Consider the following 27,440-nt stretch of genomic DNA (forward strand, 5'->3'; position numbering starts at 1 on the left):
AGAGGTCAGGGCACTTTGTCAGTGGCACCATTCCATCCTCTCCCCCATCCTGATTGTCTGCCAGTGATTATTTGTCACTATGAAATGACAACATAACTGCATCATACTAGTTTTCCCCATGGCACTGACACAATCCCTCCTCAACATGGGGCTGTGCTATGGTTGAGAGGCTACACTGTGAACAGACCAGACAAGAGAGCCTAATGTATTCCAATAAAAACTAAACAAATAAAGGCTGCAGGCTGCTGCAGGCATTTGAGTGCAAATTATGAATGACTGAATCTTCTGTCATACATAATGTAAATGTACAGTACCAGACAAAGGTTTGGACACACTTACTCATTAAAGGGATTTTCTTTATATTTACTATTTTCTACATTGTAGAATAATAGTGAAGCGATCAAAACAATGAAATAACACATATGGAATCATGTAGTAACCAAAAAAGTGTTAAACATATCAAAATATATTTTATATTCTTCAAAGTAGCCACCTTTTCCTTGATGACAGCATTGCACACTTTTGCCATTCTCTCAACCAGCTTCATGAGGAATGCTTTTCCATCAGTCTTGAAGGAGTTCCCACATATGCTGAGCACTTATTGGCTGCTTTTGTTTCACTCTGCGGTCCGGTGGGTTGAAGTCGGGTGATTGTAGAGGCCAGCTCATCTGATGCAGCATGCCATCACTTTTCTTCTTGGTCCAATAGCCCTTACACAGCCTGGAGGTGTGTTTTGAGTCATTGTCCTGTTGAAAAACAAATGATAGTCCCACTAAGCGCAAACCAGGTGGGATGGCGTATCATTGCAGAATGCTGTGGTAGCCATGCTACCATTCTCTAGGATAGGGGGCAGCATTCGGAATTTTGGATGAAAAGCGTACTCAAATTAAACTGCCTGCTACTCAGGCCCAGAAGCTAAGATATGCATATTATTAGTAGATTTGGATAGAAACACTCTGAAGTTTCTAAAACTGTTTGAATGATGTCTGTGAGTATAACATAACTTATTTGGCAGGCAAAACCCCGAGGACAAACCATTCCGAATTCTTTTTGTTTTGAGGTCACTCTCTTTTCAATGGGTTTTCATTGGGAATCCAGATTTCGAATCGACTTTCTTGCAGTTCCTATCGCTTCCACTGGATGTCAACAGTCTTTAGAAATTGGTTGAGGTTTTCCTTTGAGAAATGAAAAAGTAGCACTGTTCAGAACAAAGCTAGAGGGAAGTGTAATCTTTGTTAGAGGTGCGTTACACAGAGGCTCGCTACACATTGTTTTCCTCCGGTATTGAACACAGTATATCCAGTCTTAAATTTGATCGATTATTTACATAAAAAAATACCTAAAGTTGTATTAGGAAGTAGTTTGAAATGTTTGGACAAAGCTTACAGGTAACTTTTGTAGTCATGTTGCGCGAGTTGGAACCGGTGTTTTTCTGGATCAAACGCGCCAAATAAATTGACATTTTGGATATATATCGACGGAATTAATCGAACAAAAGGACCATTTGTGATGTTTATGGGACATATTGGAGTGCCAACAGAGGAAGCTTGTCAAAGGTAAGGCATGATTTATATCTTTATTTCTGCGTTTTGTGTCGCGCCTGGAGGGTTGAAATATGATGGTCTGTGTTTGTTTGCTTGGGTGCTATGCTCAGATAATAGCATCGTTTGCGTTCGCCGTAAAGCCTTTTGAAATCTGACACATTGGCTGGATTCACAACAAGTGTAGCTTTAATTTGGTGTATTGCATGTGTGATTTCATGAAAGTTTCATTTTATAGTAATTTATTTGAATTTGTCGCTCTGCATTTTCACTGGATGTTGGCCAGTTGGGACGCTAGCGTCCCACATATCCCAGAGAGTTTTTGGAAGTCAGTTAGGACATCTACTTTGTGCTTGACACAAAAAATTGTAGACCTCCACAAGTCTGGTTCATTCTTGGGAGCAATTTCCAAACGCCTGAAGGTACCACGTTCATCTGTACAAACAGTAGTACGCAAGTATAAACACCATGGGACCACGCAGCCGTTATACCGCTCAGGAAGGAGACGCGTTCTGTCTCCTAGAGTTGAACATATTTTGGTGCAAAAAGTGCAAATAAGTCCCAGAACAACAGCAAAGGACCCTGTGAAGATGCTGGAGGAAACAGGTACAAAAGTATCTATTTCCAAAGTGAAACGACTCCTATATCGACAGCAAGGAGGAATCCACTGCACCAAAACCGCCAAAAAAAAGCCAGACTACGGTTTGCAACTGCACATGGGGACAAAGATCGTACTTTTTGGAGACATGTCCTCTGGTCTGATGAAACAAAAATAGAACTGTTTGGCCATAATGACCGGGCTTGCAAGCTGCTGAACACCATCCCAACCGTGAAGCACATGGGTGGCAGCATCATGTTGTGTGGGGTGCTTTGCTGCAGTAGGGACTGGTGCACTTCACAAAATAGATGGCATCTTGAGAAAGGAAAATGATGTGGATATATTGAAGCAACATCTCAAAGCATCAGTCAGGAAGTTAAAGCTTGGTCGCAAATGGGTCTTCCAAATGGACAATGACCCCAAGAATACTTCCAAAGTTGTGGTAAAATGGCTTAAGGACAACAAAGTCAAGGTATTGGAGTGGCCATCTCAAAGCCCTGACCTCAATACCATAGAAAATGTGTGGGTAGAACTGAAAAAGCGTGTGCGAGCAAGGAAGCCTACAAACCTGACTCAATTACACCAGCTCTGTCAGGAGGAATGGGCCAAAATTCACCCAACTTGTTGTGGGAAGCTTGTGGAAGGCTACCCAAAAAATTTGACCCAAGTTAAACAATTTAAAAGCAATGCTACCGAATACTAATTGAGTGTATGTAAACTTCTGACCCACTAGGAATGTGATGAAAGAAATAAAAGCTGAAATAAATCACTCTCTCTACTATTATTCTGACATTTCACATTCTTAAAATATAGTGGTCATCCTAACTGACCTAAGACAGGGAACTTTTACTCTGAATAAATGTCAGGAATTGGGAAAAACTGAGTTTGAATATATTTGGCTAAGGTGTATGTAAACTTCCGACTTCAACTGTATGTGTTATTTCATAGTTTCCATGTCTTCACTATTATTCTACAATGTAAACAATGTAATAAATAAAAACCCTGGAATGATTAGGTGTGTCCAAACTTTTGACTGGTACTGTATTTAAAATGTAATAAAATTCAACAGAAAAGCATGAAGTACATAGAGAAGAAATGGGTGATATAGGTATGAAATGCTGACTTTCATGAGCATTGAGCAAGCCATGTCAAATGAATGAATTACCATATAAAGTAAATAGATGATTCCATAAATTATTTGGAACATTGGTAATGGGTTAAGACCTAATGGGAATCCTGGTAAAATAGCCTTCAAGGAGTCTGGGAAAATATGCCTCAGTGAAGTGGCCGGCTCCAGGCCAAAACTCTGTGTAGAGTGGAAGGGGAGGAGCAGATTTCACAGAGATGGCAGGAGAGTGTGAGAGAAAAAAGGGGGACTGGGGATGGAGAGAGAGAGAGAGAGAGAGAGAGAGGAGAGAGAGAGAGAGGAGAGAGAGAGAGAGAGAGAGAGAGAGAGAGAGAGAGAGAGAGAGAGAGAGAGAGAGAGAGAGAGAGAGAGAGAGAGAGAGAGAGAGAGAGAGAGAGAGAGAGAGAGAGAGAGAGACTGTTCTAAGAATCTTCACCCATGGATGATGTTAAGTTCCAGTGTTGAGCATAATCGTGTAAAAACGCTGAAGACTTGAAAGGTGATGATAATGCTATTGCTGGCCGGTGATCCAGCACGGTCACAGGCAGCAGCAGCAAGGCACCCAGTGCTCTACAACCTCCTATACTGCAGTTCGCTTCAGCGCACACAGTAGCTCCAGGGGAATTCACATGGCTGACCTTTAAGGAAGTTTGGCTTTGATCAAAGTTTAGCGTTAGCATGATTGGGCTGCCTCCTGCAGATCCGGCCAGGGGATCAGGGGATGAAGCCTGGGCTAAGATCTGTTCCCAAAGCTCCAGTGCGCCCTTCCAAAATAGGATTATGTTTGGCAATTAAGGTAATGAACTGGATAACGTAAGAGCGCATAATGATCCTCTTTATCCCAATCCATTGCGGTGCCTCTCCTACTTCTTCCAACACGTTTACCACTCTATCACAACTGATACTAGGACTTCCCTATCCTGTATTACACAGTATTCATCAAACTATGATCATCTTAACTGGTATTCTCACTTATGATACACAGAATTATATCACAAGTGCTGAAACACAAACATTGTCCAGCGTGAGCATCTGTAAAATAACACTTCCTTGTAGACTGTGTTCATCAGCAGGGGTGAAATACAGCAGCCCTTGTTCAGAGAGCAGCCAACAAGGAGAGGCCATGGAGAGAGCAGAGGGGCAGACAGAAGAGACAGAGGAGAAAGAGAAGAAGACCTCCAGTAGGGAGAGAGGTAGTGCTTCCAGGTCATACAATGTGTGTGTGTGTGTGTGTGCATTAGTGTGAAAGATAGAGCCCTGTGTCCATCTGTGTCGCTGCGAGTGCCCATGCTCTCGTTCCCCAATTCAACCTCCCACCTCATCAATGCACAACTTGTCTGATCGCTCCCTTTTCATTTGAACACATTATCTAGCCCCAAATTTCACTTCAATCTCACCTCATCTCTCCATACTACATTAACCCCTGGCAATTGCCTTCCAAATGACCCCATTAGGCTGTAATTGCCTCAGCAGGCCTGCTCCCTCGCTTGTAATTCTGTGCAGCTCACCCACCAGACGTTGCCCAGGCATTGTTTCATGTTCTGGCTCCCATCAGCGAGTTCAGCCCCTGACCCCCCTCCATCGGGGCCGGAGCCGCCGCTCCACTCACCGACCGCTAGCTAACAGTGGCACTGTCAGACGACTACTACTACCCCCACCACGCCACAGTGAGCTCACTCACACTGGAGGCGCCATGCAGTCACTTCCTCCTCAATGACCAGACTCACAGCCAATTTCACAACCTTGCAGACAATACAGGAGCCACTAATACAGGGCCAATGAATCTGAACTTCAACTTAGACTACCTCATACTCATTAACTATTTCAGTATTATACTCCATTTATGATACCTGGCAATGGAAATATGCTATGGAAGTGTGATGTAATCTCTTTCCAAATCAAATCAAATTGTATTTGTCACATGCTTCGTAAACAACAGGTATAGACAGCGAAATGCTTACTGATGGCCTCTCCCAACAATGCAGAGACAAAGAACATGGAGAAATAATAGAAAAGTATAACAAAAGTAATAATAAATACACAATGAGTAACGATAACTTGGCAATATACACGGTGTACCAGTACCGAGTCGATGTGCAGGGGTACAACGTTACATCTGTTCCTATATCAGCTATATGGAAGATGGAAATCAAGAAATAAAGCCCAGATATTCATGCGATGTGTTCAGTATTAAACATAGAAGGTGAATGGTGTGCTATTTGTGCATTAACAGCCAATGAGCTAACAATCCATTTTTGCCTTCAGTATTAATCAGGTTTGTGTTGGGAGAGAGTGCAGCCAGCAGTGACACCCGCCATGGCACCTCCCAACATCGCATCACCTTTCATGTTCCCACCAGGGAGCTTGTGTCAGGACTGTTCAACTTTTTTGACGAGGGCCTCCATGGGTAACTAACGTGCAAATGCAGATGGGTGGTGAAAGCGATCCTGACAGTGATGTATTGCAACTGGTTGCAGGTGTCAAAAAAAGAGAGAGGCTTTGCCAGCCATTGGCTGTGTGTGTGTGTGTGTGTGTGTGTCTGTGTGTGTGTGTGTGTGTGTGTGTGTGTGTGTGTGTGTGTGTGTGTGTGTGTGTGTGTGTGTGTGTGTGTGTGTGTGTGTGTGTGTGTGTGTGTGTGTGTGTGTGTGTGTGTGTGTGTGTGTGTGTGTGTAGGGGGTTATGGTGGAGTAGGACTGATACCCTATTTACCATCCCCTTCCCTCTTAGCCACCATGTCCACACTGCCTCCCATAACTGGTTCATTACCCCATCACAGCCCTCCTCTCCTCCCATCACAAACCCCTCTCTCCTATGCTCTTTCTCTCTCTGTGGAAAGATACTGTACTGTTACCTGCTGTCTCACTATGCTTGTTAACAGCACTACTAAGCTAACAGCCTATTTCACCTCAATATCCATATATTTGCCTTTTGAATACTGAAAAGTGAGAATGACAAATAAATACTTCAGGACTGTTGCAAAAAGCAATATAGCCTCACTGTAGAGGCTATACACCACAGGTGTCAAACTCATTCCACGGGGGGCCGAGTGTCTGCGGGTTTTCGCTCCTCCCTTATACTTGATTGATGAATTAACATCACTAATTAGTTAGGAACTCCCCACACCTGGTTGTCTAGGGCTTTATTGAAAGGAAAAACCAAAAACCTGCAGACACTAGGCCCTCCGTGGAATGAGTTTGACACCCCTGCTATACTATAACATATTGTGGTGAAGTTCTACATAAGTATACTCAACCAATCCACCCAATACACTACACAGCACACACATTCATACAGTGTAAACACACAAACATTCACAAGTCATTTATATCCATTTCATTGTTTCTGTTTTCAAATAGCTCATTTAATTTCATTATTTTCCTTAGCAAAATGTTCCCTCGGAATATCAAGGTGTTTTTGTTGCAAAGCTCTAACTGATCCAGGGGGATTTGGTTCCAACAGCCTGTCTCTCCCTGGCCTTTCAACACAAAACTCTGTGCTCCAATCAAAATGAACCACCAGGGACCCCCCTCCCCTCCCCCCCGAGCTATGCCTGCTCCAACTGCTGTGATGCCAGCCTCTCTGCCATTGATCGCAGAGTATCGCAAAGAGCATGCATGCTAGTATTAGCAGAGAACAAAGGCCTGTGCTGCCTTGTTAAACTACTGCACACGATAAGTGCATCTAAGTTCTCAAATGTTTATCTCTTCTCCAAAGAATAAAAGAAAGCAGATGACTATTAAAGAGGTTACCTATGTTTTCACACTCGTCACAACTCATTTTTTACAGAAATTGTATGACCCCCCCCCCAAAAAAGAGTGATATTTTTATTGTTTATAATTGACTTGTCATATATGATAATAATGTGTATATACAGTATGTAATACATATACAATGTTTTTGTGTGATGCCATTGTATGCACTGTAATTTCTTGTATTATGCACAATGTAATTTCAGGCACTGAATACATGAAATGAAATACAGTTCTATTGATCTATAAACTGACACAAATCAAGGAAATCTAATAAATTATAATTGGGATAAATCACAATTAACCCACGGCAAACTCAGTTACTGGTCCGCCACTGACATAATGCTAATTATTTTTGAAATCGGTGTAATTCTTCCTGGCAAAGTTTAAAAATAACTCTTCTATAAATACAGTATGTGCTCGTTTATTTAATCAAAGGCTAATTTACTTCTGACAGAGAGTAAATTCCACTATTTTCTGTGAGGCTCTTTAAAATTGCCATCATTTTTAATTAATTCTTAATTAAAATATATTACACCACAGCTTCTACTCATCTCTCTTGATATTCTAACATAATCAATTCAGAACCATTTACATATCATTAATTAAAAGCTTTCCTCTCTCATCCTTAAAATCATAATGAGGGCCTATTCCTCATTAACAACATATAAGGTAGAACATAACAATGCTGTGTAGGATGGATGTCAGATTCAACAATGTGTCCTCCATCTCTGGTTTTCTGGAGAGCTTTTTCTCATTTTAAAGTTAACTACAATGTTATAGCGTAGATTTAAAGCACTGGAGACCTATGAGTAAAACATCATGTTTATAAATCACTATCAGAATTGTCCAAAAAGTAAACCCAATGTTCCCAATTTTGCAATTCAAAGAAAGGGGAGTTGAAACTAATTACATATATTTATAATGCAAAAAGAATTGACAGCTCAATATCAGTAGTCCGGCATTTTACTGTATAATGAATTGTGCAGTAAAAAAACCTGCAGTGCATTCATTAGCCAGGCTTTAAATACGCTGCCACATTTCACATATCTCTCCATCTTGAGCTCTCTCTCCAGGAAGAGTAATAATATCAAGTAATGATAGGTATTGTTATGCCGAGGATCAGGCATATCCTGATTTTTATCGTCAGTCTCTCACAGGTGCACCAGCATTACTTGTCACGACTGCATGTCTGGGTCTTCTACATGTCAGATAAAAATCGCTGCACTTGGTGTTTCGGCAGCCTGACAGCAATTTATTTGAATGTTTTGTCACAATGGTCGGTGGTGCATTTTGTGATGGGCTGCCTGCACACTAGAATGGCAACAGCTCATACCATTCTGACACACACATGCCCGTGTGCACCACACACACACACATGTACACTGTAGTGCTCTCACAAGTCCTGTCAAATGAGCCAAATGGCCAGTGAGGAGGTGACACAGTTTTTAATGACTTATCCACAACCCACACCCCGCTATGTCTTATATCCAACCATCAAAACCACAAAAATGACAGATTTCTGCAAAATAAATTGAGTCAAAGACACATTGACATGTTCCACCAATGTAAGGCTATGAGACAATAATCAACACAAGAATGTTTTGTGTTATATAGCCTCAGTCATTGTTGAATAGTAGTATTGAGCAGCTCTAGTAGGTGAAGATCATCAGTCTCTCTGCACCTCTGGGTTGTACAAGCACCTTTACCCTTATAAGTATAGGCCCATGCTCAATTACATGTCTGTAAAGTCATACCCATGTAGAGAATTATAAACAGAACATACTGCAGTCTCACCCTCACACACTCTTAACAACACATGCCCAAAGCAAGGTAGCTGGCACACACACACACACACACACACACACACACACACACACACACACACACACACACACACACACACACACACACACACACACACACACACACACACACACACACACACACACACACACACTCACACACAGCCAGCTTGAACATTGCTGTACATCAATCTGAAACCACAAACTCAAGTCTCTAAGAGCAATAAACAGAGTAGGTTGAATGTAATTGGCATTTCGTTCCACTATATGAACTGTTCTTGGCTTACAGCCTGGTCAAACACAATGGCTTTATGTAAATAGAAAAGAATTATAATTTCAGGAATTAGAAAAAATATATGTGGAAATGAAGTTGTTGTGGCTAGTAAAAAACAAGAAAGGATGCATGTCATAAAACTATTATGTATTGGATTCACACCTAAATTAAATATTTAACTTACTTTACATTACAACTTGGAAGCCAAAATAGTTTAACACAAGACTGTCAGCAAATGTCAAGATCGTTGTTGACTTTGGAAACTGACATGAATATGTTGTCTCTATTTTAGGATAGGTACTTATCTTTCACTTGCCAGAATAGCCCTGTGTCATGGGCTGGCTGTGTCATTACATACATGTACCTACAACTACATCATGTAAATCAAATGAATCTTATGATTATGGAATAAAAAATGAGCACACACAGGATAGTCAGTAAGTTAATGAAATCCTCTCAAAGACAGGATCTCTATTTTAACACTGTGATAATTAAAGTACTGCACAGTTGTAATTTACAGCCCTCGCTTAATTGCATAGGAAAAGTAAAATGGGAAAGGTCTATGAGAAGATGAAAATGGTGTGTGTGTGTGTGTGTGTGTGTGTGTGTGCAAGCGTGTGTATTTCTGCTCTTGACGCCAGGCTGCAGCCTTAACAAGGGATTTCCATGCACCTAAACAACAAGATTATATATTTTAGCATCATGGAATCAATCAAAGATTAGGTAATGAAATATGTACTGCCCTATTTTTGTCTGCTACCAGGCCCTTTGACAAATCGAGTACAATCCAAAATCTCCATAAATCACTATTAAAGACAAGTATATCATCACCACCGCATATATCTTCCCCAGCCTGACCCGTAGAGTAATGAGAAAAGGCCTAGACTATCTTGTCTGATTAATTCATTCAAAATGTCGGCTGTTATTCAAATGTGAGGTTGCTATTTGAATAAGACTTGACAGCAATGTCTGAAGAAATCATTTCTGGTTTGTGAGGCTGCTGCTGCATTACTGATGATGGCTTATGAAAATGTTAGAAGCAGGGAGTATTTTCTCCCTCTACGCCACTTCTCTCCCCCTCTCTCTCACCTCTTTAGTCATGATAGCTCAGAGAAGTATGTCATTACTTCAACCCGTTCACAATTAGGGCTCTTAGCACTTATTTCCACAGTCCTCAGTGTTTTCTGCATTCCCTCCCACAGCCAGTCCAGATCTACAGGGCAGTGCTTTGGCTCCACAAGAGACATGCTGGCAGAGAGAGAGGGCATGGTTTTTACAACCGCAGCTCCCCCACTGCTAACAGCCACTGCTGCCAAAGTGACACACACTGTTTGGCTTTCCCACGTTCATACAGATCTTCATCTTGATCACACAACTAATCACAATTACTCCTCACTCGGATTTCCCAGCATCGCTCGCTTTAGCTCACCATACTAAATTATAGATGAGGTACACTACAAAATGATCACAGGTGTACAGCCAAGAATTGTAAAACACCTCACTCTATGGCATGGTTTTCCCTAAGCCTTGTTTCTGATCTTTACTGAAGGTTTTGTGGAAAGTGGCGGAGACAGAGTGGGGGTGGGGAGGAGAGAGGATGGAGGAATCGGAGCCTGTGGGTCTACGTGCATGAGGCTGGTGCACTCTATCGCTTCTCTCATCAAGCAAGGATTCTAATCAGGGCTCGGGAGATATAAGACGCTCAGTCATTAAATAAATTAACTCTGCCACTCCATGCTCTCCTTCAGCACCCGGGAGGTCAGGCAATGCTCGGCATACTTACAGACAGAGGCACCAAGCACCCTCGAACCAAGCCTTCACACCGGGACCTGACAGGCTGGCTGACTTGCGCACATGCACACATGATGTTAGGGTTTATTTTTCATTATTTAGAGAAAGAGGGGAACCATGCCTTCTGTCCTAACACAGCTATGTTTACCCTTGCATGGGAGGCCTCTCAATTTACATAATTATCTTCAAAGTCCAAAAGCAAATTGAGGACATTACAGTACAAAATACAGACTGACATGTGCAGCAACTTACTATATAGAAAGGTAAAGGGGGATACCTCATTCATTATGTCTAACCCAACCCCTCTGAATCAGAGAGGTGTGGGGGGCTACCTTAATCGACATCCACGTCTTCGGCGCCCGAGGAACAGTGGGTTAACTGCCTTGCTCAGGGGCAGGACGACAGATTTTTTCCTTGTCTGCTCGGGGATTCGATCCAACAACCTTGTAGTGACTGTGCCAAGGTTGAAATAGTCAACAAACCCCTGCAACTATGCTGATTCATTGACTTTATGAGATCTTGTTGATGTGGGCTTTGAGTCTTAGTACACTGCAGTACAAAGCATCAACAGGAAGCAACTGAAATGATGAATGGTGAGACAGTAACTGTTCAGATCACTGAGAACCAAAATAAAAGCTGACATTGTCTTCCTACACACCCATCTGGGAGCAGAGACAGACCCTTATGAGACTGTTTAAAACGTTGATATTTCTGCTGCTTGCATAAAGTCCTACCTTCCACAGTAGTATGAGGGGGGAAAAGGCTATCTAAATATGTATCAATCATTCTGAAAGAGCTAGTGTTTATTTGAGAAGAAGTGTGAGAAATACTCTGTGTCAGCAAAATCTCTGTTGTCAAAACTTGCTTTTTGAATTTTCACTGCAATGTGCAGAGACACATGTCCTTAGAAATCGGTTACAAGGTGCCTGGTATCATCCTAATGCATGCTTTAATTCCACATTACGTAGAAATGAAATACCTGGGAAGGTGGAAAATACATTAGTGAAAGTAAGGCCTGAAAAGAAGGGTCTGGGGATCTCTATGGCAGACAGGATTAAATATTAATGTGTCTCCTGCTAGGACACAACAGATACTGATATCATGGCTACTGCACATCAGTTCATTGTGTTCACACATTGGGCCCTGAATTGTTCACTTTCAGAAAAGCCTCAATGTTGAAGATGTTAAAACCCAGTGCAGTCAAAAACGTGATTTCCTGTGTTTTATATATATTTCCACAGGTTGGAATGATACTGTCCAATTGTGAAAGTGTTGATAATGTCATTTTAGTGTAAGAGCTGTTTGAAAAGACCGCTTGAAATTTCAGCCTGTTTTGGTGGGATGGAGTTTTGGCAGTAAAAAAAGTGAATAGACCAACAAGAAAGACAATTCATACTCTTTGCCAATAACAGCTAGTTTTCTGTTTTTTCCTACCCACTCAGACCTATCCGCAACAGTACTAGCTACATTCTTGTTTGAGAAAATGTTCTTTGCTAAGAAGCAATTTTTAAAAAACATTTTAATTGAAAACAATCACAGTAAGATACATAATTGTTTCCCAGAAATTATTTGAGATAAAAATGGCTGCATCGGACCTTTAAATAAGATTTATGTTGGTAATTTCAAAAACACAGATACTATGAAAAAGCACATTGTCATCATTCTTTTTTCACAACATTGAATATATCTTATTTTAGTTTTCACAGACATCATAAATAATTTTGATATATGGATATAGGTTGCCAGCATGTCATTAACTGGTTTATAATATCTATCGACATATAGTAAAGATGTTAAGCGAATCTGATAATCAAATGAAACATACATTTGTGAATAACTGTTAGGTTGTAATATTAGTAATTATCTATATCAGTAGGTGCTTTTACTTTCCCATGTACTTCCTAACAGCGATAACTCCAAGGAAGACTGAGTACTCCCACCAGCTTGCTACTGGACAGGATGGGTCCACTTCCAAATCAGGGGAGCGGACCCATCCTAAATTCATTAGGAGGGACCATCCAATCCCCCACCGCCTTCCTCTTGAGGAAAAATGGGAAAGAAAAACAGCAGTAATGTACTCTGGGTGACATCCACTTTCTAAAGAGAAGAGAAACCAGCCTCTTTTGCTTTTCAATCCCCATCAAAGTGGAGTAAGAGGAGGGACAGCGTTCCCCTACTCGCCGTCATTAATCATGACTTTCTGGGAGCAAGTGCGTATTAATTTCTGTCATCCCAAACATCACTGCATATTGTTATGGCACGGCTTAGTCCTCATTCACCACCAGACGTTACCCGCTTGTCCTGGCTGAGGGGAGACTATGACGGTGTGGCTATGTTCAGAGCAAGAGGCCTTTATCCCTCGGGCTCTGACACCAATTAAGCCATTTCACCAAGAGAGGAAAACAGGACCTGCCGTTTCACTTTAACATGAGCCATCACCTAGCCTTTGGCCACTTGCCATCTTTCCGTTGCTTCAGCCCACAAAAATGAACTTCAAGGAAGAAAGGGAAAGGTACATTTCGAGTAGTCTGAAACATTCACCAACCCATAAGAAAATATGACGATAGAAGGGGAAGGGGTTTTCAGTCCCTTGTATATTGTTTTAGGAGTAAAGATAGTAAATCTGAATCACTTAAATAATATAAGGTTTCTCTGTGTTCAACACCAGGAGCCAATAAGTTGCCTTTAAAAACACAAATACGAGGCCATCAAGGAGTTTCAGTGAAACGATTGATGCTATGTTCCATCTGACCTGGCAAATATTCAAAATGTTCTATTCTCATTTTAATGTTAAGTAAAAAAGACTATCAATTGATAAACAATCTCTGTCCCTAATAATAGTTAATAATGCAAGGTAGTACCATTTAGTGATGACTTCAAAACTGGCCATCCAGATGCTTTCAGACATTTACATTTAATTTTACCTTTATTTAACTAGGCAAGTCAGTTAAGAACAAATTCTTATTTTCAATGACGGCCTAGGAACAGTGGGCTAACTGCTCGGGGATTTGAACTTGCAACCTTTTGGTTACTAGTCCAACGCTCTAACCACTAGGCTACCCTGCCGCCACATCTGCTTTTAAGTTTTTAATGTTGCCTTTTGGCAGGCAGCAGAGTGGGGCTTGTCAGGGCAGGGGTAGAATAGTGCAAGGTTTGGTATGAATTAAATATTAGAAATCTTAACACAGCAGCCAATAAGAATTATTTGCCTTATTAAAGCAGCAGAAGACGCTGATTAAATTTTCATTGCATTGCAGTCTTTTTCCCATTTCTGCCTTCAATATATCATTCTAATGTATGAACCGTGTGGAACAATGGTTTGCGGAACAATAGAAAAAGGGACTTAATTTCAGATGAACAAATAAGGAGAGAACTTTAGAAAAGACCTTTTGTGAAAACAATACATGTGATAAGGGCAGAAATAGACAACAATAACACATTGTTCTGTTTTCTATAAGAGCTACATAACGCTACGCAACATTGTATAGTATGTGTGTGGTAACATGGATAACGATTTGAAGCCTTGCAATGTTCAAATGTTAGAACTGTTCAAATAAAATCTGTAAATCTAATCATCTAGATGAAATTGAAAATGCCAACACCTCTCTGAAGGACAAATGATCGCCTGTAAAAGTTCCCTTCACTATACCCTGTTACTGTATTACATGGATAATATGATATGTATCATCAAACCTCGAAAGATGACTCAGTCAATTATAGAATGGATCAACACAATAACAAATAACATCAAAATATATTTCCTGTAAACAGAGGGGGGGGGGGGGGGGGGGGGGCCTCTTTACTAAAAACATTCTGGTATGTTGGTTGTCCACATTTAATGTGTATGGAGAGTAAATGAACATCAGGCATCTATTGCCCCATGAGAAAATATCTTCTCTGAAACACTGGAGCTAATGAAATGGGGACCTATAAATAGCAGTATCATTACCGAGAGAGGACTTGCTTTGTACCCGTCTCTCCATCTGACACTCTTTACACTAATAACGCTCTATGGAAATATTGTTCCACCATCTAATGATACTGCGTTAAAACATTAAGATCAGGATTGGACTCAGATAAAGAAACTCTATAGGAAACATCCGGTAACCAAACCTTTGCTCTGTTTCTAGTTGTATCAGTCTTATTACTGTGTAACAGTCTGCCCATTGCATTGGTGCAGTGTCTCTGTTACCTGACCTGATCTGTGATTAGCTCTTACTCAATCAATATCACTTATCGCTCCATAAGATACATTCAGACTATTCCTCAATGGGCTTGAACTGAATAGTACCTACACAAATCTAGCATACTAATGTATACTTATGAAAACATCAATAAATAAACATAAAACGCATTGATTTAACAGAATTACTCGCTGTCAAATCTATATCTGACAGGAACCGTCCAGCGAGGTGAGCATGGGTAAATGGTAATTTTATATTTTGCTGTAGTACATACGGGACATAAACACCATTGCTGGTTGGATGGCTTTTCAAGCTTTTATGCTTTCTGACAAAATTATTGATGACAACACATCACAAATTGTACTTATGTCATATACATGTCAGGAGAAAAGCATAAAATATTGAAAACAGCTGTGGCTGGCTTAACATTCACTTCTTTGAATGAAAATGTAATGTTTCATACTGAGCGCAATTTGGTTAACCTGCAAAGAATAGCTGACAAGTCAAAGGTGATATCGAATTCATCAGCTGGTCTCTTTCTGGTCTGAAGGGCGCACAACTCCAGTAATATATTAGAGGAGACGCCTCGCTAACAGATGCCAGGGCCCTGATGGAGAACAAGTTACCTCCATGTTGCAAAAATGTCTCCAACATGAACATAAAGCACCAGGTGGCCCACGGGGGAAACATTATGACATCTGACCGCTGGAGAGGAGGGCCTAGCTATATGCAACGATCACAGTGAAATAAATGTGTTAAAACATTTATTATGATCAGTTATACAGGGGTTGAACATCTTGAATTAACTAACACGACAGACAAACTTATTCCCATTGACAAAAAAAAGTTTTGAAGCCAACTGAATTAATAAACTCCAATGAAATTCCAATAACAGAATTCTGTCTATGAGGTAATATTTTACATGTTCATATTCACTGTATTTTCTTGAATAACAAAGAATGGAGCAAACCGAACGATCTGAGGTAGAAGGTAATTAAATGAAACATGAGCTCATCTCCAGAGTTGGGGGTGGGGGTGCAGGGACCACATTTATTAAATGAGATTAGCAAATATAAGACAATGTCATTGATACCCAGACTGGGTCAATGTGGGAGGAGCCTTTCTTCCTGATGGATGAGGCTGAACAATGCTGAGGAGGATCTGAGAGATTTATTCTAATTTTCTTTTCTATTATTCATCACGCTTCAGCAGCATGTTGGTTCAGGTGGGATACTCTGTTTGGTTAGCTGAGAGAGGGACCAGAACACTGAGGATAATGGAGTGCACAGAAAGCAAGCAATGCTGCTCCAAGCTTTACCGATGTCAAACGTTTCAATCAAGCTTTCCCTTTTGCATCCCAAGCAGCCTCTCCTGGCTGCCACCGCCTGAAGATAACTAGTTCACCAACTTTGTCATGCCTAATTAACAACAACTCAGATGTACAATTGAGAAATGTTGCAATTAACCTACTAAAATATTGTTGGAGGATGCACATTTTTATGCCAGTTGCCATAAAGACTAATTTGTATAATGTATTGGCAAAAATACAATTATGGGCTGCTGTTTGCACAGGAGCCCACAGAAAACGCTTACAGCTATAGAAGAGGTAGCGAGAGAGGCAAGCATAAGATGGGGTGTGTGTGAGTACAGATGGAGGGTCATCAGCACCAGCAGGTTATCGTACCAAAGCACCTCATTCAGATCAGAATCAGATTCAGGTGCTGCTATACTGTAGCAGTCGGGAAAACAAAATACGACAAATACTGGGAGAATGTGAACATATAACATTCCAGATTTCCCTCCCCATCGATACTGATACGCACCCCACTTTTTCTATTTTCTCTCTTTATCATATGCTTTTTTTCTCTGCTGTTAGGAGAAAGCAGGGGATTTGGGAGCTGCTTAGATAACCTCCCCATCTTCCCAATCCCCTACCCGCTGCAGAGGAAGCACAAGTAGCCCTGCCATTGAGACGGCCAGGAACCCAGCTGTGAGCGAGCCATTCTGCCGAGCGCTATCTAGTCGCAGCAGCCGCATCACTGAGGCACTCTCGAACAAAAAGCATCCAAAGTCAATTGTCTGTCTGTTGAATGGATTTCTGTTCGACGGCATACATTGACTGTGGTATTTTGCACAAATCCAACACTATAAAAAGCAAAGGGTAAAGAACAAGGCAGTCTTCACAAATATTGGCTTTTGATCTTGGTCCATGGTAAGGATTGTAACACTGTTAACTTCATTGTTTTCTCAATTTAATATAACTATAATCATAATATTCATAATAATCATAATGGCATGTCAAATTAACAACAAACTAGATTTAGGGGTCTCATTAACTCTTTGTCAGGGAGCCTTAAAATGAATGTTCCCTAAAGGTTTGACAAATGTTTACACCCTCAATCCTAACTATATTTACTCAGGGTAATGCATTTAGTCAGCCTTGCACGTGGTTAATTACAACCTCAATCTGAAAGTTACTCAGCCAGCCAGTCCACTGTTCATAACCACAGCGTGCACATAGATGAACTAACAGACAAATACTGTGGCATGTTCAGCAGTGGTATCAGCAGTATGAGGAGGCTAACATGTAGGCTAACCCTACCTCCCATGTCAGATACTGTAACTAGTCTCTCTAATCCACTGCTCTACACACTGGATCTGGGCATTTATCAGCCTGAGCCTCCTGCAATCTCCTACCTCTCCAGACCAGACCTCCCATTTCTGAACTTGATGAGTCAAAGGTCAGGAAAACAACAAGTCAATACACAGCCAGGAGGAGTGCAGTGCAGCTGAGAGAGCTGTGGAGAGGACTAAGCCTCTGTGGCGCGCTGTGATTTAGCCTGTAATAGTTTTCTGTAATCTCTTTCTATTGATTAAACTTCACATCAAAGAGGAGTGCTTTTGCAGAACCTTTCCTTTTCCTGGTCAGAAATACCATATGGAGGTAATCTTTCACCTTTGTTATTCTTGCTGCTCCCGCTGCTGATGCGAGCCTCGCTTCCAGGGCAAGAGAGAGACGAGAGGAGAGAAAACAAACCCAGCACAGAGAAACTACTGCAAAACCCATCTGATTAGCACTGAGATCTCATGCCCAGTGCACTGTATGTCTTCCTCAAGCTACAGTAAAAAAAAAAAAATCAGCAAACGTATCTTTTTAGAGTTTACTTTTCTTTATCTACCCCTGACATGCTGGGCACAATTCAGAAGAGGTGTGGACAAAAGGAATGTGTCAAAGAACAAACACGTGTCATCATTTGCGGATTGCCGATATCAAACATGATGAGTGAGAGAGAAAATAAACAATGGACAATAAAAAGGTAAAGAATTGTAGCAGTTTCAGCAATATCTCACATTCAGCTCATTGAAATGCAAAAACAAGAGAAAGTGAAAAAACAAACCCCTCCTGCTAAAAACACTCAATTTACTGACAGGCAAATGACTTCATGCTGCCACTTAATCTAATTTCTTGCATAATGCCCCCTAATTAGCATATCAAAGTGCATTAATATTTCTAGGGCATTAGCGATGAGGAAATCTGCTCTGGGTCTACAATAAGAGTAAGAAGAGTGCCAAAAATCCTCTGAACACTACAAATAGTCTGTTTACCAGTCAAGTGCATCCCACTTTCTTTCCCAACCACACAACACCCACCGCCATGCACCAAGTTCCCTAGTGCGTTTCTGAGATTCTAGGTGGGTTAAAACGTCCTTCTTACTTCTAACATACATATGAATGTAAAAAAACGGAACGTTCTGCACAGTATTGAAGCATATCCTGTAAACATAAAGTACTTACAGCCATATTTGTTTGCTGCACTGCTGTCAAATTCATGTTTGGATATGGTTTTCCCCGGATGGGATCATTGGGTGGCTAAATGACATTGAGATTATGTGCCAGTGAACAGACATGAAAGGAGCAAACAATCCCTCTGTATGATGCCACGGGAGCATGTGAATGACCCACAGTGGGAGAGAAAAACTGTTTGGTTAAGAAGGCCACCAGACCAGCTGAGATCTGTCAATGGCTAAGAGGGGGAAGACTGTGACTCCAAACCGCAGATTAACCACACACACACACTCACACAGATACACACACACGCACACAGACACACTCTCTCACACACACAGAGATATATACACATACACACACACAGACAGACACACATCATCCATTACCTCTTCAAACAGATGTAAATCCAAGTATGTTTGCTGTCATTGTTTACATGGCTACAATACAAACACTTCAGGTTTGATTTAGCCTGTTTCTATTTACACCTGGTACAATGTGATCCAAGAATAATAATAAGCATTTTACATTTCAAAGTTTTCTCTCTCCTTACATGTACATTGTACTAATTGCATTTAATTGTATTATGAAACTACTGATACAGTTGTATTATGTATCTATTGATACAGTATAATCAAATAAAGCACTGGATTATCTGATTAAAATGAGATCAATAATGTCCATATGTCAAAACACACACACACACACACACACACACACACACACACACACACACACATCTCAATTCCAAACTAAAACTGGATTTAAATTCTCAATTGTAAAAACAAAGACTTTACAGCTACTCCCATACTTCACACAGCACACAAAACACATACTGATCAGAGGGACTGGGATAGAGAAAATGTACAACCAGAAGCATTGCTACACACAGGCTTTTCCAAATTGAGTGCTCAAACAAAGTAGCACAGAAGTACAGTATATTATTTACTGGTTTAGTTATTGTGGAAAATGACATTGAAACAAAGACCATCAAAGGGATTAAAGAAGATTACAACAACTGGAATAGTAAACAAGCTCATTTGAATAATTAGCATACTTAGAGACTCTATTTCTCATGCATAATTAATTAGATATTTAATGTAATATAAAATATAAAAATGTCAAAAGTAATCCAATATGTGCCCACGGAGATAAGTTCTACAGGTGGGGTTAAGATCTGAAAGCGTGTAGGGGTACATGCATATCGTGTGTGTTGATACTAATGCATGGATTAATCTATGATGCACACTCATACAGTATCAAACATACAGTATACTCACAGTCGCTCCCACATCGTTATATAGAGCATCCAGTGATCATGTTCCCCCTTTTTCTTACACAATCACTCTCTGACTTTCCCACTTTCCAGTGATTAATCCAGTAATCCAGTGTTATATATACATCCAGTGATCATGTTCCCCCTTTTTCTTACACAATCACTCTCTCACTTTCCCACTTTCTTTCTCGACAGGCATAAAGAATACCTCAAGTAGGCTAGGCAGCCAAGAGGGCCCTTCTCATGCCCCTGCGGACACCTCCTGTGGCCGAGAAGTTCATTAAGTTTTATGATCTCACCCAAGTCACTTCTGCTTATAAGCCACACAAAGGCCATGAATCTGACACCTCGTCACTATTTTAAAGCAGTAGCAAATTAATGTCATTTAAGGGGTTTCTCTATGATAGGCAACTTTCAACTGGGTTTAAGAGTTTACCGGTATTTGACAACTGTCATCCCTCTCTCTCTCTCACTCTTTTAAAGGATACCAAAATACCAAACGTGGCCTTGACTAACATGTAGGGAAAAATGCCAAACGTGGCCTTGACCAACATGTAGGGAAAAATGCCAAACGTGGCATTGACCAACATGTAGGGAAAAATGCCAAACGTGGCCTTGACCAACATGTAGGGAAAAATGCCAAACGTGGCCTTGACCAACATGTAGGGAAAAATGCCAAACGTGGCCTTGACCAACATGTAGGGAAAAATGCCAAACGTGGCCTTGACCAACATGTAGGGAAAAAATGCCAAACGTGGCCTTGACCAACATGTAGGGAAAAATGCCAAACGCTTGCACCACTGTTGTGATACTGTCTTTTGTAGCCATAAACGACTGGAACTTGACATAATATGATTTACCATTGGTATCGAAGATCACTATTCACTAGCGAGAGTAAAGTGGACAGCTTATAATGCTTCTGCAACAGCTTGATATAGAATAAAACATTTCAATAACTTAAATGATTTAAATGTTAAATCCATAAAATAAAGTCTTAAAGAAATAGTTAAATATTGTGGATAAAAATAAAGAGCCTCTGCCTATTACACTGTATAAAGTATCCCCCAGAAAATCAGCCACACACCCTTTAGTAATGAATCAACAGCAATATTTTTTATATGCTTTCATATAGGCCGTCATTGTAAATAAGAATTTGTTCTTAACTGACTTGCATAGTCAAATAAAGGTTAAATTAAATATTACAAATATATACACTTACAATACTGAAAATGTTAATTTTGTATATTGCATTGCAGTCCAAACACATCTTTGTAATAGGTTTATATGTGAGAAGTTGACTAGCACTAACCTCCTTTTGGCCCATCAACATTTTCAGAAGTATCCTATCCACAAAAAATACCTTCTCCAATAGCGTGGGCGTAAAATCATAGTATTTGTTGTCATATCCAAAAGAGATATTATATTTATTAAGACCATATGATATGCATCTGGCCTTGCAACGACTGGTCTAGGCTACCTACCCTAACAAAAGCGTATTCAAGATGCACACCATCACATCACTGACTGTAGCATGTGGTTCCTGTCTTCTTATGAGCAATCTCCTTTTGGCAAAACCCTCAGGCCCACTAGAAAGACTTTGGGCAAAAAGCAGAAATGAAAATGTGCATTATAATAAAATAGTGTTCTATCGATATATGGTGTTTGATTTGCTGTGATGTCAGGATTGCATGGCATTGCGACGCACAAGAACGATGCATAAGATAGGTTGCACAATTAGTATGCTAACCTTAGTAGCTTGTGGATTTATCATGGTTAGAATTTGAAAAAGGTTATCTTAAAGTAGCATGGTTCCACAATTGTTCACTCATGCGCTCGCACAGACTGGCATGCACAAACTCACTCACACAGCCTATACACACACACAATAGTGTTGTTTGGGGGAAGCCTATTTAACTTTTTGAGTTTAACTCATCATCTTGTAGAAGGCTAGTAGTAGGAAGACCAAACCAATTTCCTGTTTAAAAAAATATACCAATCTTAAATCATGTCCTATTTTCTAACAATATATTAACCCTCATACAGTTACTCCTTCGTAGGCTACCCATTTGTATTAGGAAATTAATATTAATGTGGGCAAGAGACTTGTTCTAAAACTTGTGTCCCCAAATGCTGGGCAGATATTTGAATATTATGTTTTCTTTTAGGCTCTACAATGCTCTTATATATACTTTCCACAGTTTCATTGCACTTAGCTTGTCACGTTAGAAACGGCTGGCTCTATTGATCGTCTGAATGCTTTATGTGCGTTACAGAAGGCAACAATGGTTAGACTCGTGCCAATAATGCCAATAGTGATCCATCCTGTGGACAGCAAACCTCATTAAGCACGAGATTATAATCTAACTGACTAAATATAGGATTAATAATTACCATCACTGTTGGCTATACTTTCCATTTTAATAAAAAACGAGATGCATGGCGCTGAAACGGCTCATATAATGCGCATGGTGTGGTGTAGCCTAATAAAACCAAAGCAAGTGAATTTCCTTTATTTATGATCAAATATGATCAAATATGGAGGATTGTTACGCACCTCATTGTCCATTCCATCCCTATGTAACCATCGGATAACAACCCTATATCAATTTCTACATGATAGCACCGATACCTTTTTGCGGAGATCTGCAGATGCTTCTCAAAGGCTGTAACGTTAACCATAACCTGAATTTTCCCATTTAAATTGCCATGACCGACGGGAGCTGATTCTGTCTCCCGCTTGATAACTTCGGATAAGGCTGCCAACGGGGAGAGTAAAGATGGCGGTGTGAAATGCGTTGGGGCTCAGCAATGTTGCCTATTGATACAGTCCTCCTGATGTTAAATCTTTCACTTTAATTCATGTGAAGTCTTACCTGTTTTCTCTTTGATCTCGCAGAGGACGCTGAAGAGTGCAGGTTTCATTCTGTGGCAGTTCAGTCCATGTTTCCTGTTTCAGTTTGAGACAAGAACCAACATTGAAATATAGTCACTATAACACCTCAGTTGTTAAAACTTTTAAGATAATAATGTGTCTTTGTTCTTTACAATAACTTCGAGGTCTTGCTAATTTTGCACATGTTGACATGCATCGCAAAGTTGTAGCATAAACAGTGATTTGTCAACACGAATGACGATGGATGCTTTGTTTGTTGAAATGCTAACTATTTTGTAAGACTTCAAAGTTTGTTTAAAAAAAGTTTATTTGTAGAACATTCACAATTGAAACTACGAGTGTAGTCCTACATTCAAAATTGTTGCTATTGGTAAATAACTTACCATGGAATTACATTTGGACATTAGCCAACGTTATTTTTAAATACCAGGAGTTACTGTGAAACAGTACTTTACAAATACGCATCAATGTTTACAGGAGCCCCAACCTACCAATTCGCAACATTATATGTAAATGCAATGTAAAGCCTGCACTTTGCACATTATTATTTATTTTTTTGCCTCCACACAGCCAGAAGCAAGTTTCAAAACTATTAGAATTACTGGATGACAGCTGTTAACTTTTTAATCTACATTGGCCGCTGCAAATAATTTTGACCATGGGATTGCCATATGGATCAGCATTTTATAGCCAGCCTTTTATTACATGAATGTTAATTAGCTATAGTGAGTAATGGTGCGTAAAGTGTTTTGTAAAGAAAACATATAAATGAACCAACTTTGCTTGCGCCTCGTCCAGACTTTGGTCAGTAATGGTCATTATTTGATGCAGAATGTCACCGATATCTTGTTTTCTCCCATCATCTATCCCATCGTGTCCATGTGGAGGCGGCAGTGCCATGCCTCCTTGTATCGAGTGGCCAGCCAAGCTGACACCGCCGAGAGCCTGCATGATCCGGGCTTGTTCGTCCATAGTCAGCCGAAACAGAATCACGAAGCCACACAAATGGAAACTTGGCTTGAAAAACTCACATACAAAAAAACAACTACAACATGTGTTGCGTTAGAGAGCTGTATATTGGGGATATTGCGTTTACGCGTAGCCTATAAGAAAAAATACATAGGATAACGTTAGCTGAGTACCAGTAATGGTATCAATATCGCGTGTCCAAGTAATCACTTTCTTGCAATCTTCCTTCTTTATGCACGGTCCGAAGTGTGAGTATCTATAAATGTTTTTGTCCGAAAATGCATAAGCTATAATTGTTCAAACTTATTTGTCAAAATGACAGCCGCTGTCCCTCGTATCCTGCAGGAGTCCTCTTGTCAATTCGTCTTTCTCTTTTGAGTTGACGAGTTGTGTATGATTGCTCCTTGCTGATCTGTCATTTATTAGTCGTCTTCTTTTGATTATGTTTCCTCGTACAATTCCTCTTGAAAATGTTCAAATCCCCATTATTGTCAGCAGGAAACAAAATATCCAGTGAAAATTAACAATAAACATGTGAATGAAAATATAAAAAATATAACACTTAGACAGGAAATTGGTAGGCCTACCTGCTACCTGTAAATGTATTGCAATTATTTAAAAAAAAAATGTTTTGCATTAGTGGAAAAATTATAGAAAAAAAGAACAGCGAGAAATTAATTAGGCTACACGCTGTAAAGCGATGCGCAAAAATATCTGCCTGCTGAAATTTATGAGCGCGAGCCTCTGCCTCTGTGTGCTTTATGTTGTTTGATGGCAGAGGTAGTGAGCGATTGAAAGTGTGCCAATGCCACTCACTCAGTGCAAACGTGTCAGAACATTAAGAGCTGGAGAGAAAAAAAGACAACATCGAAATACAAATGCATGCTCCGCCCATCAGAGGAGGGGTCTATATTCTTGTCACTTCTCTGGAACCCCGAAAGCTAAAATTCCAGTGCATTGCTTGAGATGGTGATTATAATGACGAAATAACGGTGTAGTTCCACTTGTCGTATGCCTCACGAGTGCACGTGCACCAAAATACTGTCATTCAACACATTATAAAAATGTGCATGTTACAAACAAAATAAAATGCATAGGCCTAATCAGATGTTTATATAGTTTAATACAGAACTGATAATGAATTGCACACACTTTTTGCTTTTCAGGGCTATGGTATAGTCATCTCTACCAAGCCGAGGCTCATAGGGTAGGCAAGCAGTAAACATGTTTATAATATTGGAAATAAACCACTTCGACCAATCAATGCTGTGTTTGAATGCGACTGACGACCAGAGTGTCCTATTGCTGGCAGATGCATGGTCCTGAAAGCCCACCCACCATATCCTCTATCGTCACTGTGCTTGAACAAAAGGATAGAAACTTCTGATTGGTCGTTGCTATGGGTGACATGCATTGCACAGGCAGGCAGCGCTGCTCAGCGCTCCCCTGCAGTTGCTATGGCAGCAGACAAGTTGTTGAGCTGAATGCAAGGCTACAACATTTAAGCGTCATATACCTACACACCATTCATATAAGACTGTTTCATTGAAATCACGCAAACACCCCAGAATAGCAAGTGTGAGATGAGTATATAATATACAGTGCATATGGAAAATATTCAGACCCCTTGACCTTTTCCACAGTTTGTTAAGTTACAGCCTAATTCTAAAATGGAATACATCATTTTTTCGCCTCATCAATCTACACACAATAACCCATAATGACAAAGCGAAAACAGGTTTTTAGACATTTTTGCAAATGTATAAAAAAAATAAGTAGTCAGACACTTTGCTATGAGACTCCAAATTAAGCTCAGGTGCGTACTATTTCCATTGATCAACTTTATTGGAGTCCACCTGTGGTAAATGCAATTGATTGGACATGATTTGGAAAGGCACACACCTGTCTATATAAGGTCCCATAGTTGACAGTGCAGGTCAGAGAAAAAACCAAGCCATGAGGTCAAAGGAATTGTCCGTAGAGCTCCGAGAAAAGATTGTGTCGAAGCACAGATCTGAGGAAGGGTACCAAAAAATGTATGCAGCATTGAAGGTCCCAAATAACACAGTGGCCTATGTTCAAGATTCTCTGGTCTGATGAAACCAAGATTGAACTCTTTGGCCTGAATGCCAAGCATCAGGTCTGGAGGAAACGTGTCACCATCCCTACGGTGAAGCATGGTGGTGGCAGAATCATGGTGTGGGGATGTTTTTTAGCAGTAGGGACTGGGAGACTAGTCAGGATCGAAGGAAAGATGAACAGCGCAAAGTACAAAGTGATCTTTGATGAAAACCTGTTCCAGAGCGCTGGAACGAAGGTTCACCTTCCAACAGGACACCGACCCTAAGCACAAAGCCAAGACAACGCAGGATTGGCTTTGGGACAAGTCGTTGAATGTCCTTGAGTGGCCCAGCCAGAGCCCGAACTTGAACCCGATCGAACATCTCTGGAGAGACCTGAAAATAGCTGTGCAGCGACGCTCCCCATCCAACCTGACAGAGCTTGAGGGGATCTGCAGAGAAGAATGGGAGAAACTCCCCAAATACAGGGTTGCCAAGCTTGTAGAGTCATAACCAAGAAGACTCAAGGCTGTAATCGCTACCAAAGGTGTTTCAACAAAGTACTGAGTAAAGGGTAATCAGAGGGCTGATATAAATACTATGCATGCCAGTCTCTCTTGGCTAGGAGTTGAGGAAAGACTAACTGCATCACTTCTTCTTATTATAAGAAACGTTAATATGTCGAAAATCCCAAATTGTTTGCAGAGTCAACTTACACACAGCTCTGACACACACACTTATCCCACCAGACGTGCCACCAGGGGTCTTTTCACAGTCCCCAAATCCAGAACAAATTCAAGAAAGTGTACAGTATTATATAGAGCCCTTATTGCATGGAACTTCCTTCCATCTCATATTGCTCAAATAAATAGCAAACCTGGTTTCAAAAAACAGATAAAGCAACACCTCATGGCACAACGCCTCTCCCTTATTTGACCTAGATAGTTTGTGTGTATGCATTGATATGTAGGCTACATGCACCTCTTTAAAAAATGTATGTAGTTCTGTCCTTGAGCTGTTCTTGTCTATTGATGTTCTGTATTATGTCATTCTTTATTATGTTTCATGTTTTGTGTGGACCCCAGGAAGAGTAGCTGCTGCTTTTGCAACAGCTAATGGGGATCCGAATAAAAAAAACAATACCAATACTTATGTAAATGTGATATTTCAGTACTTAATTTTTTATACATTTGCAAACATTTATAAAAAACAGTTTTTGCTTTGTCATTATGGGGTATTGAGTGTAGATTGATGAGGGAAAAAAACAATCTCATCCATTTTAGAATAAGGCTGTAATGTAACAAAAGTCAAGTGGTCTGAATATTTTACGAATGCACTGTATGCCATTAGCAGACACTTATATCCAAAGCTACTTACAGTCAGGCATG

General features: G+C 40.4%; 1 protein-coding gene across 9 annotated transcripts in view; it reads right to left on the reverse strand.

Annotated features, from left to right (window-relative positions):
* LOC129853503 (pre-B-cell leukemia transcription factor 3) overlaps nt 1-25,115 on the reverse strand; it is a 93,809-nt gene extending 68,694 nt beyond the window's left edge. For 2 of the 9 annotated variants that reach the window (XM_055919617.1, XM_055919623.1), the window contains exons 1-2: nt 23,802-25,106; nt 23,004-23,077 (exon numbers count right to left, since the gene is read on the reverse strand). In XM_055919617.1, the coding sequence (XP_055775592.1) occupies nt 23,004-23,077; nt 23,802-23,995 (268 nt within the window). In that variant the 5' untranslated portion in view covers nt 23,996-25,106. Of the gene's footprint in view, nt 1-23,003; nt 23,078-23,801 lie in introns of all 9 variants that reach the window. The other 7 variants (XM_055919618.1, XM_055919619.1, XM_055919616.1 and 4 more) reach the window with 7 other exon arrangements.
* Nucleotides 25,116-27,440: the final 2,325 nt, after the last annotated feature.

Source organism: Salvelinus fontinalis, chromosome 4, assembly GCF_029448725.1.
Source record: "Salvelinus fontinalis isolate EN_2023a chromosome 4, ASM2944872v1, whole genome shotgun sequence".
In the NCBI taxonomy this organism is placed as follows: domain Eukaryota; kingdom Metazoa; phylum Chordata; class Actinopteri; order Salmoniformes; family Salmonidae; genus Salvelinus; species Salvelinus fontinalis.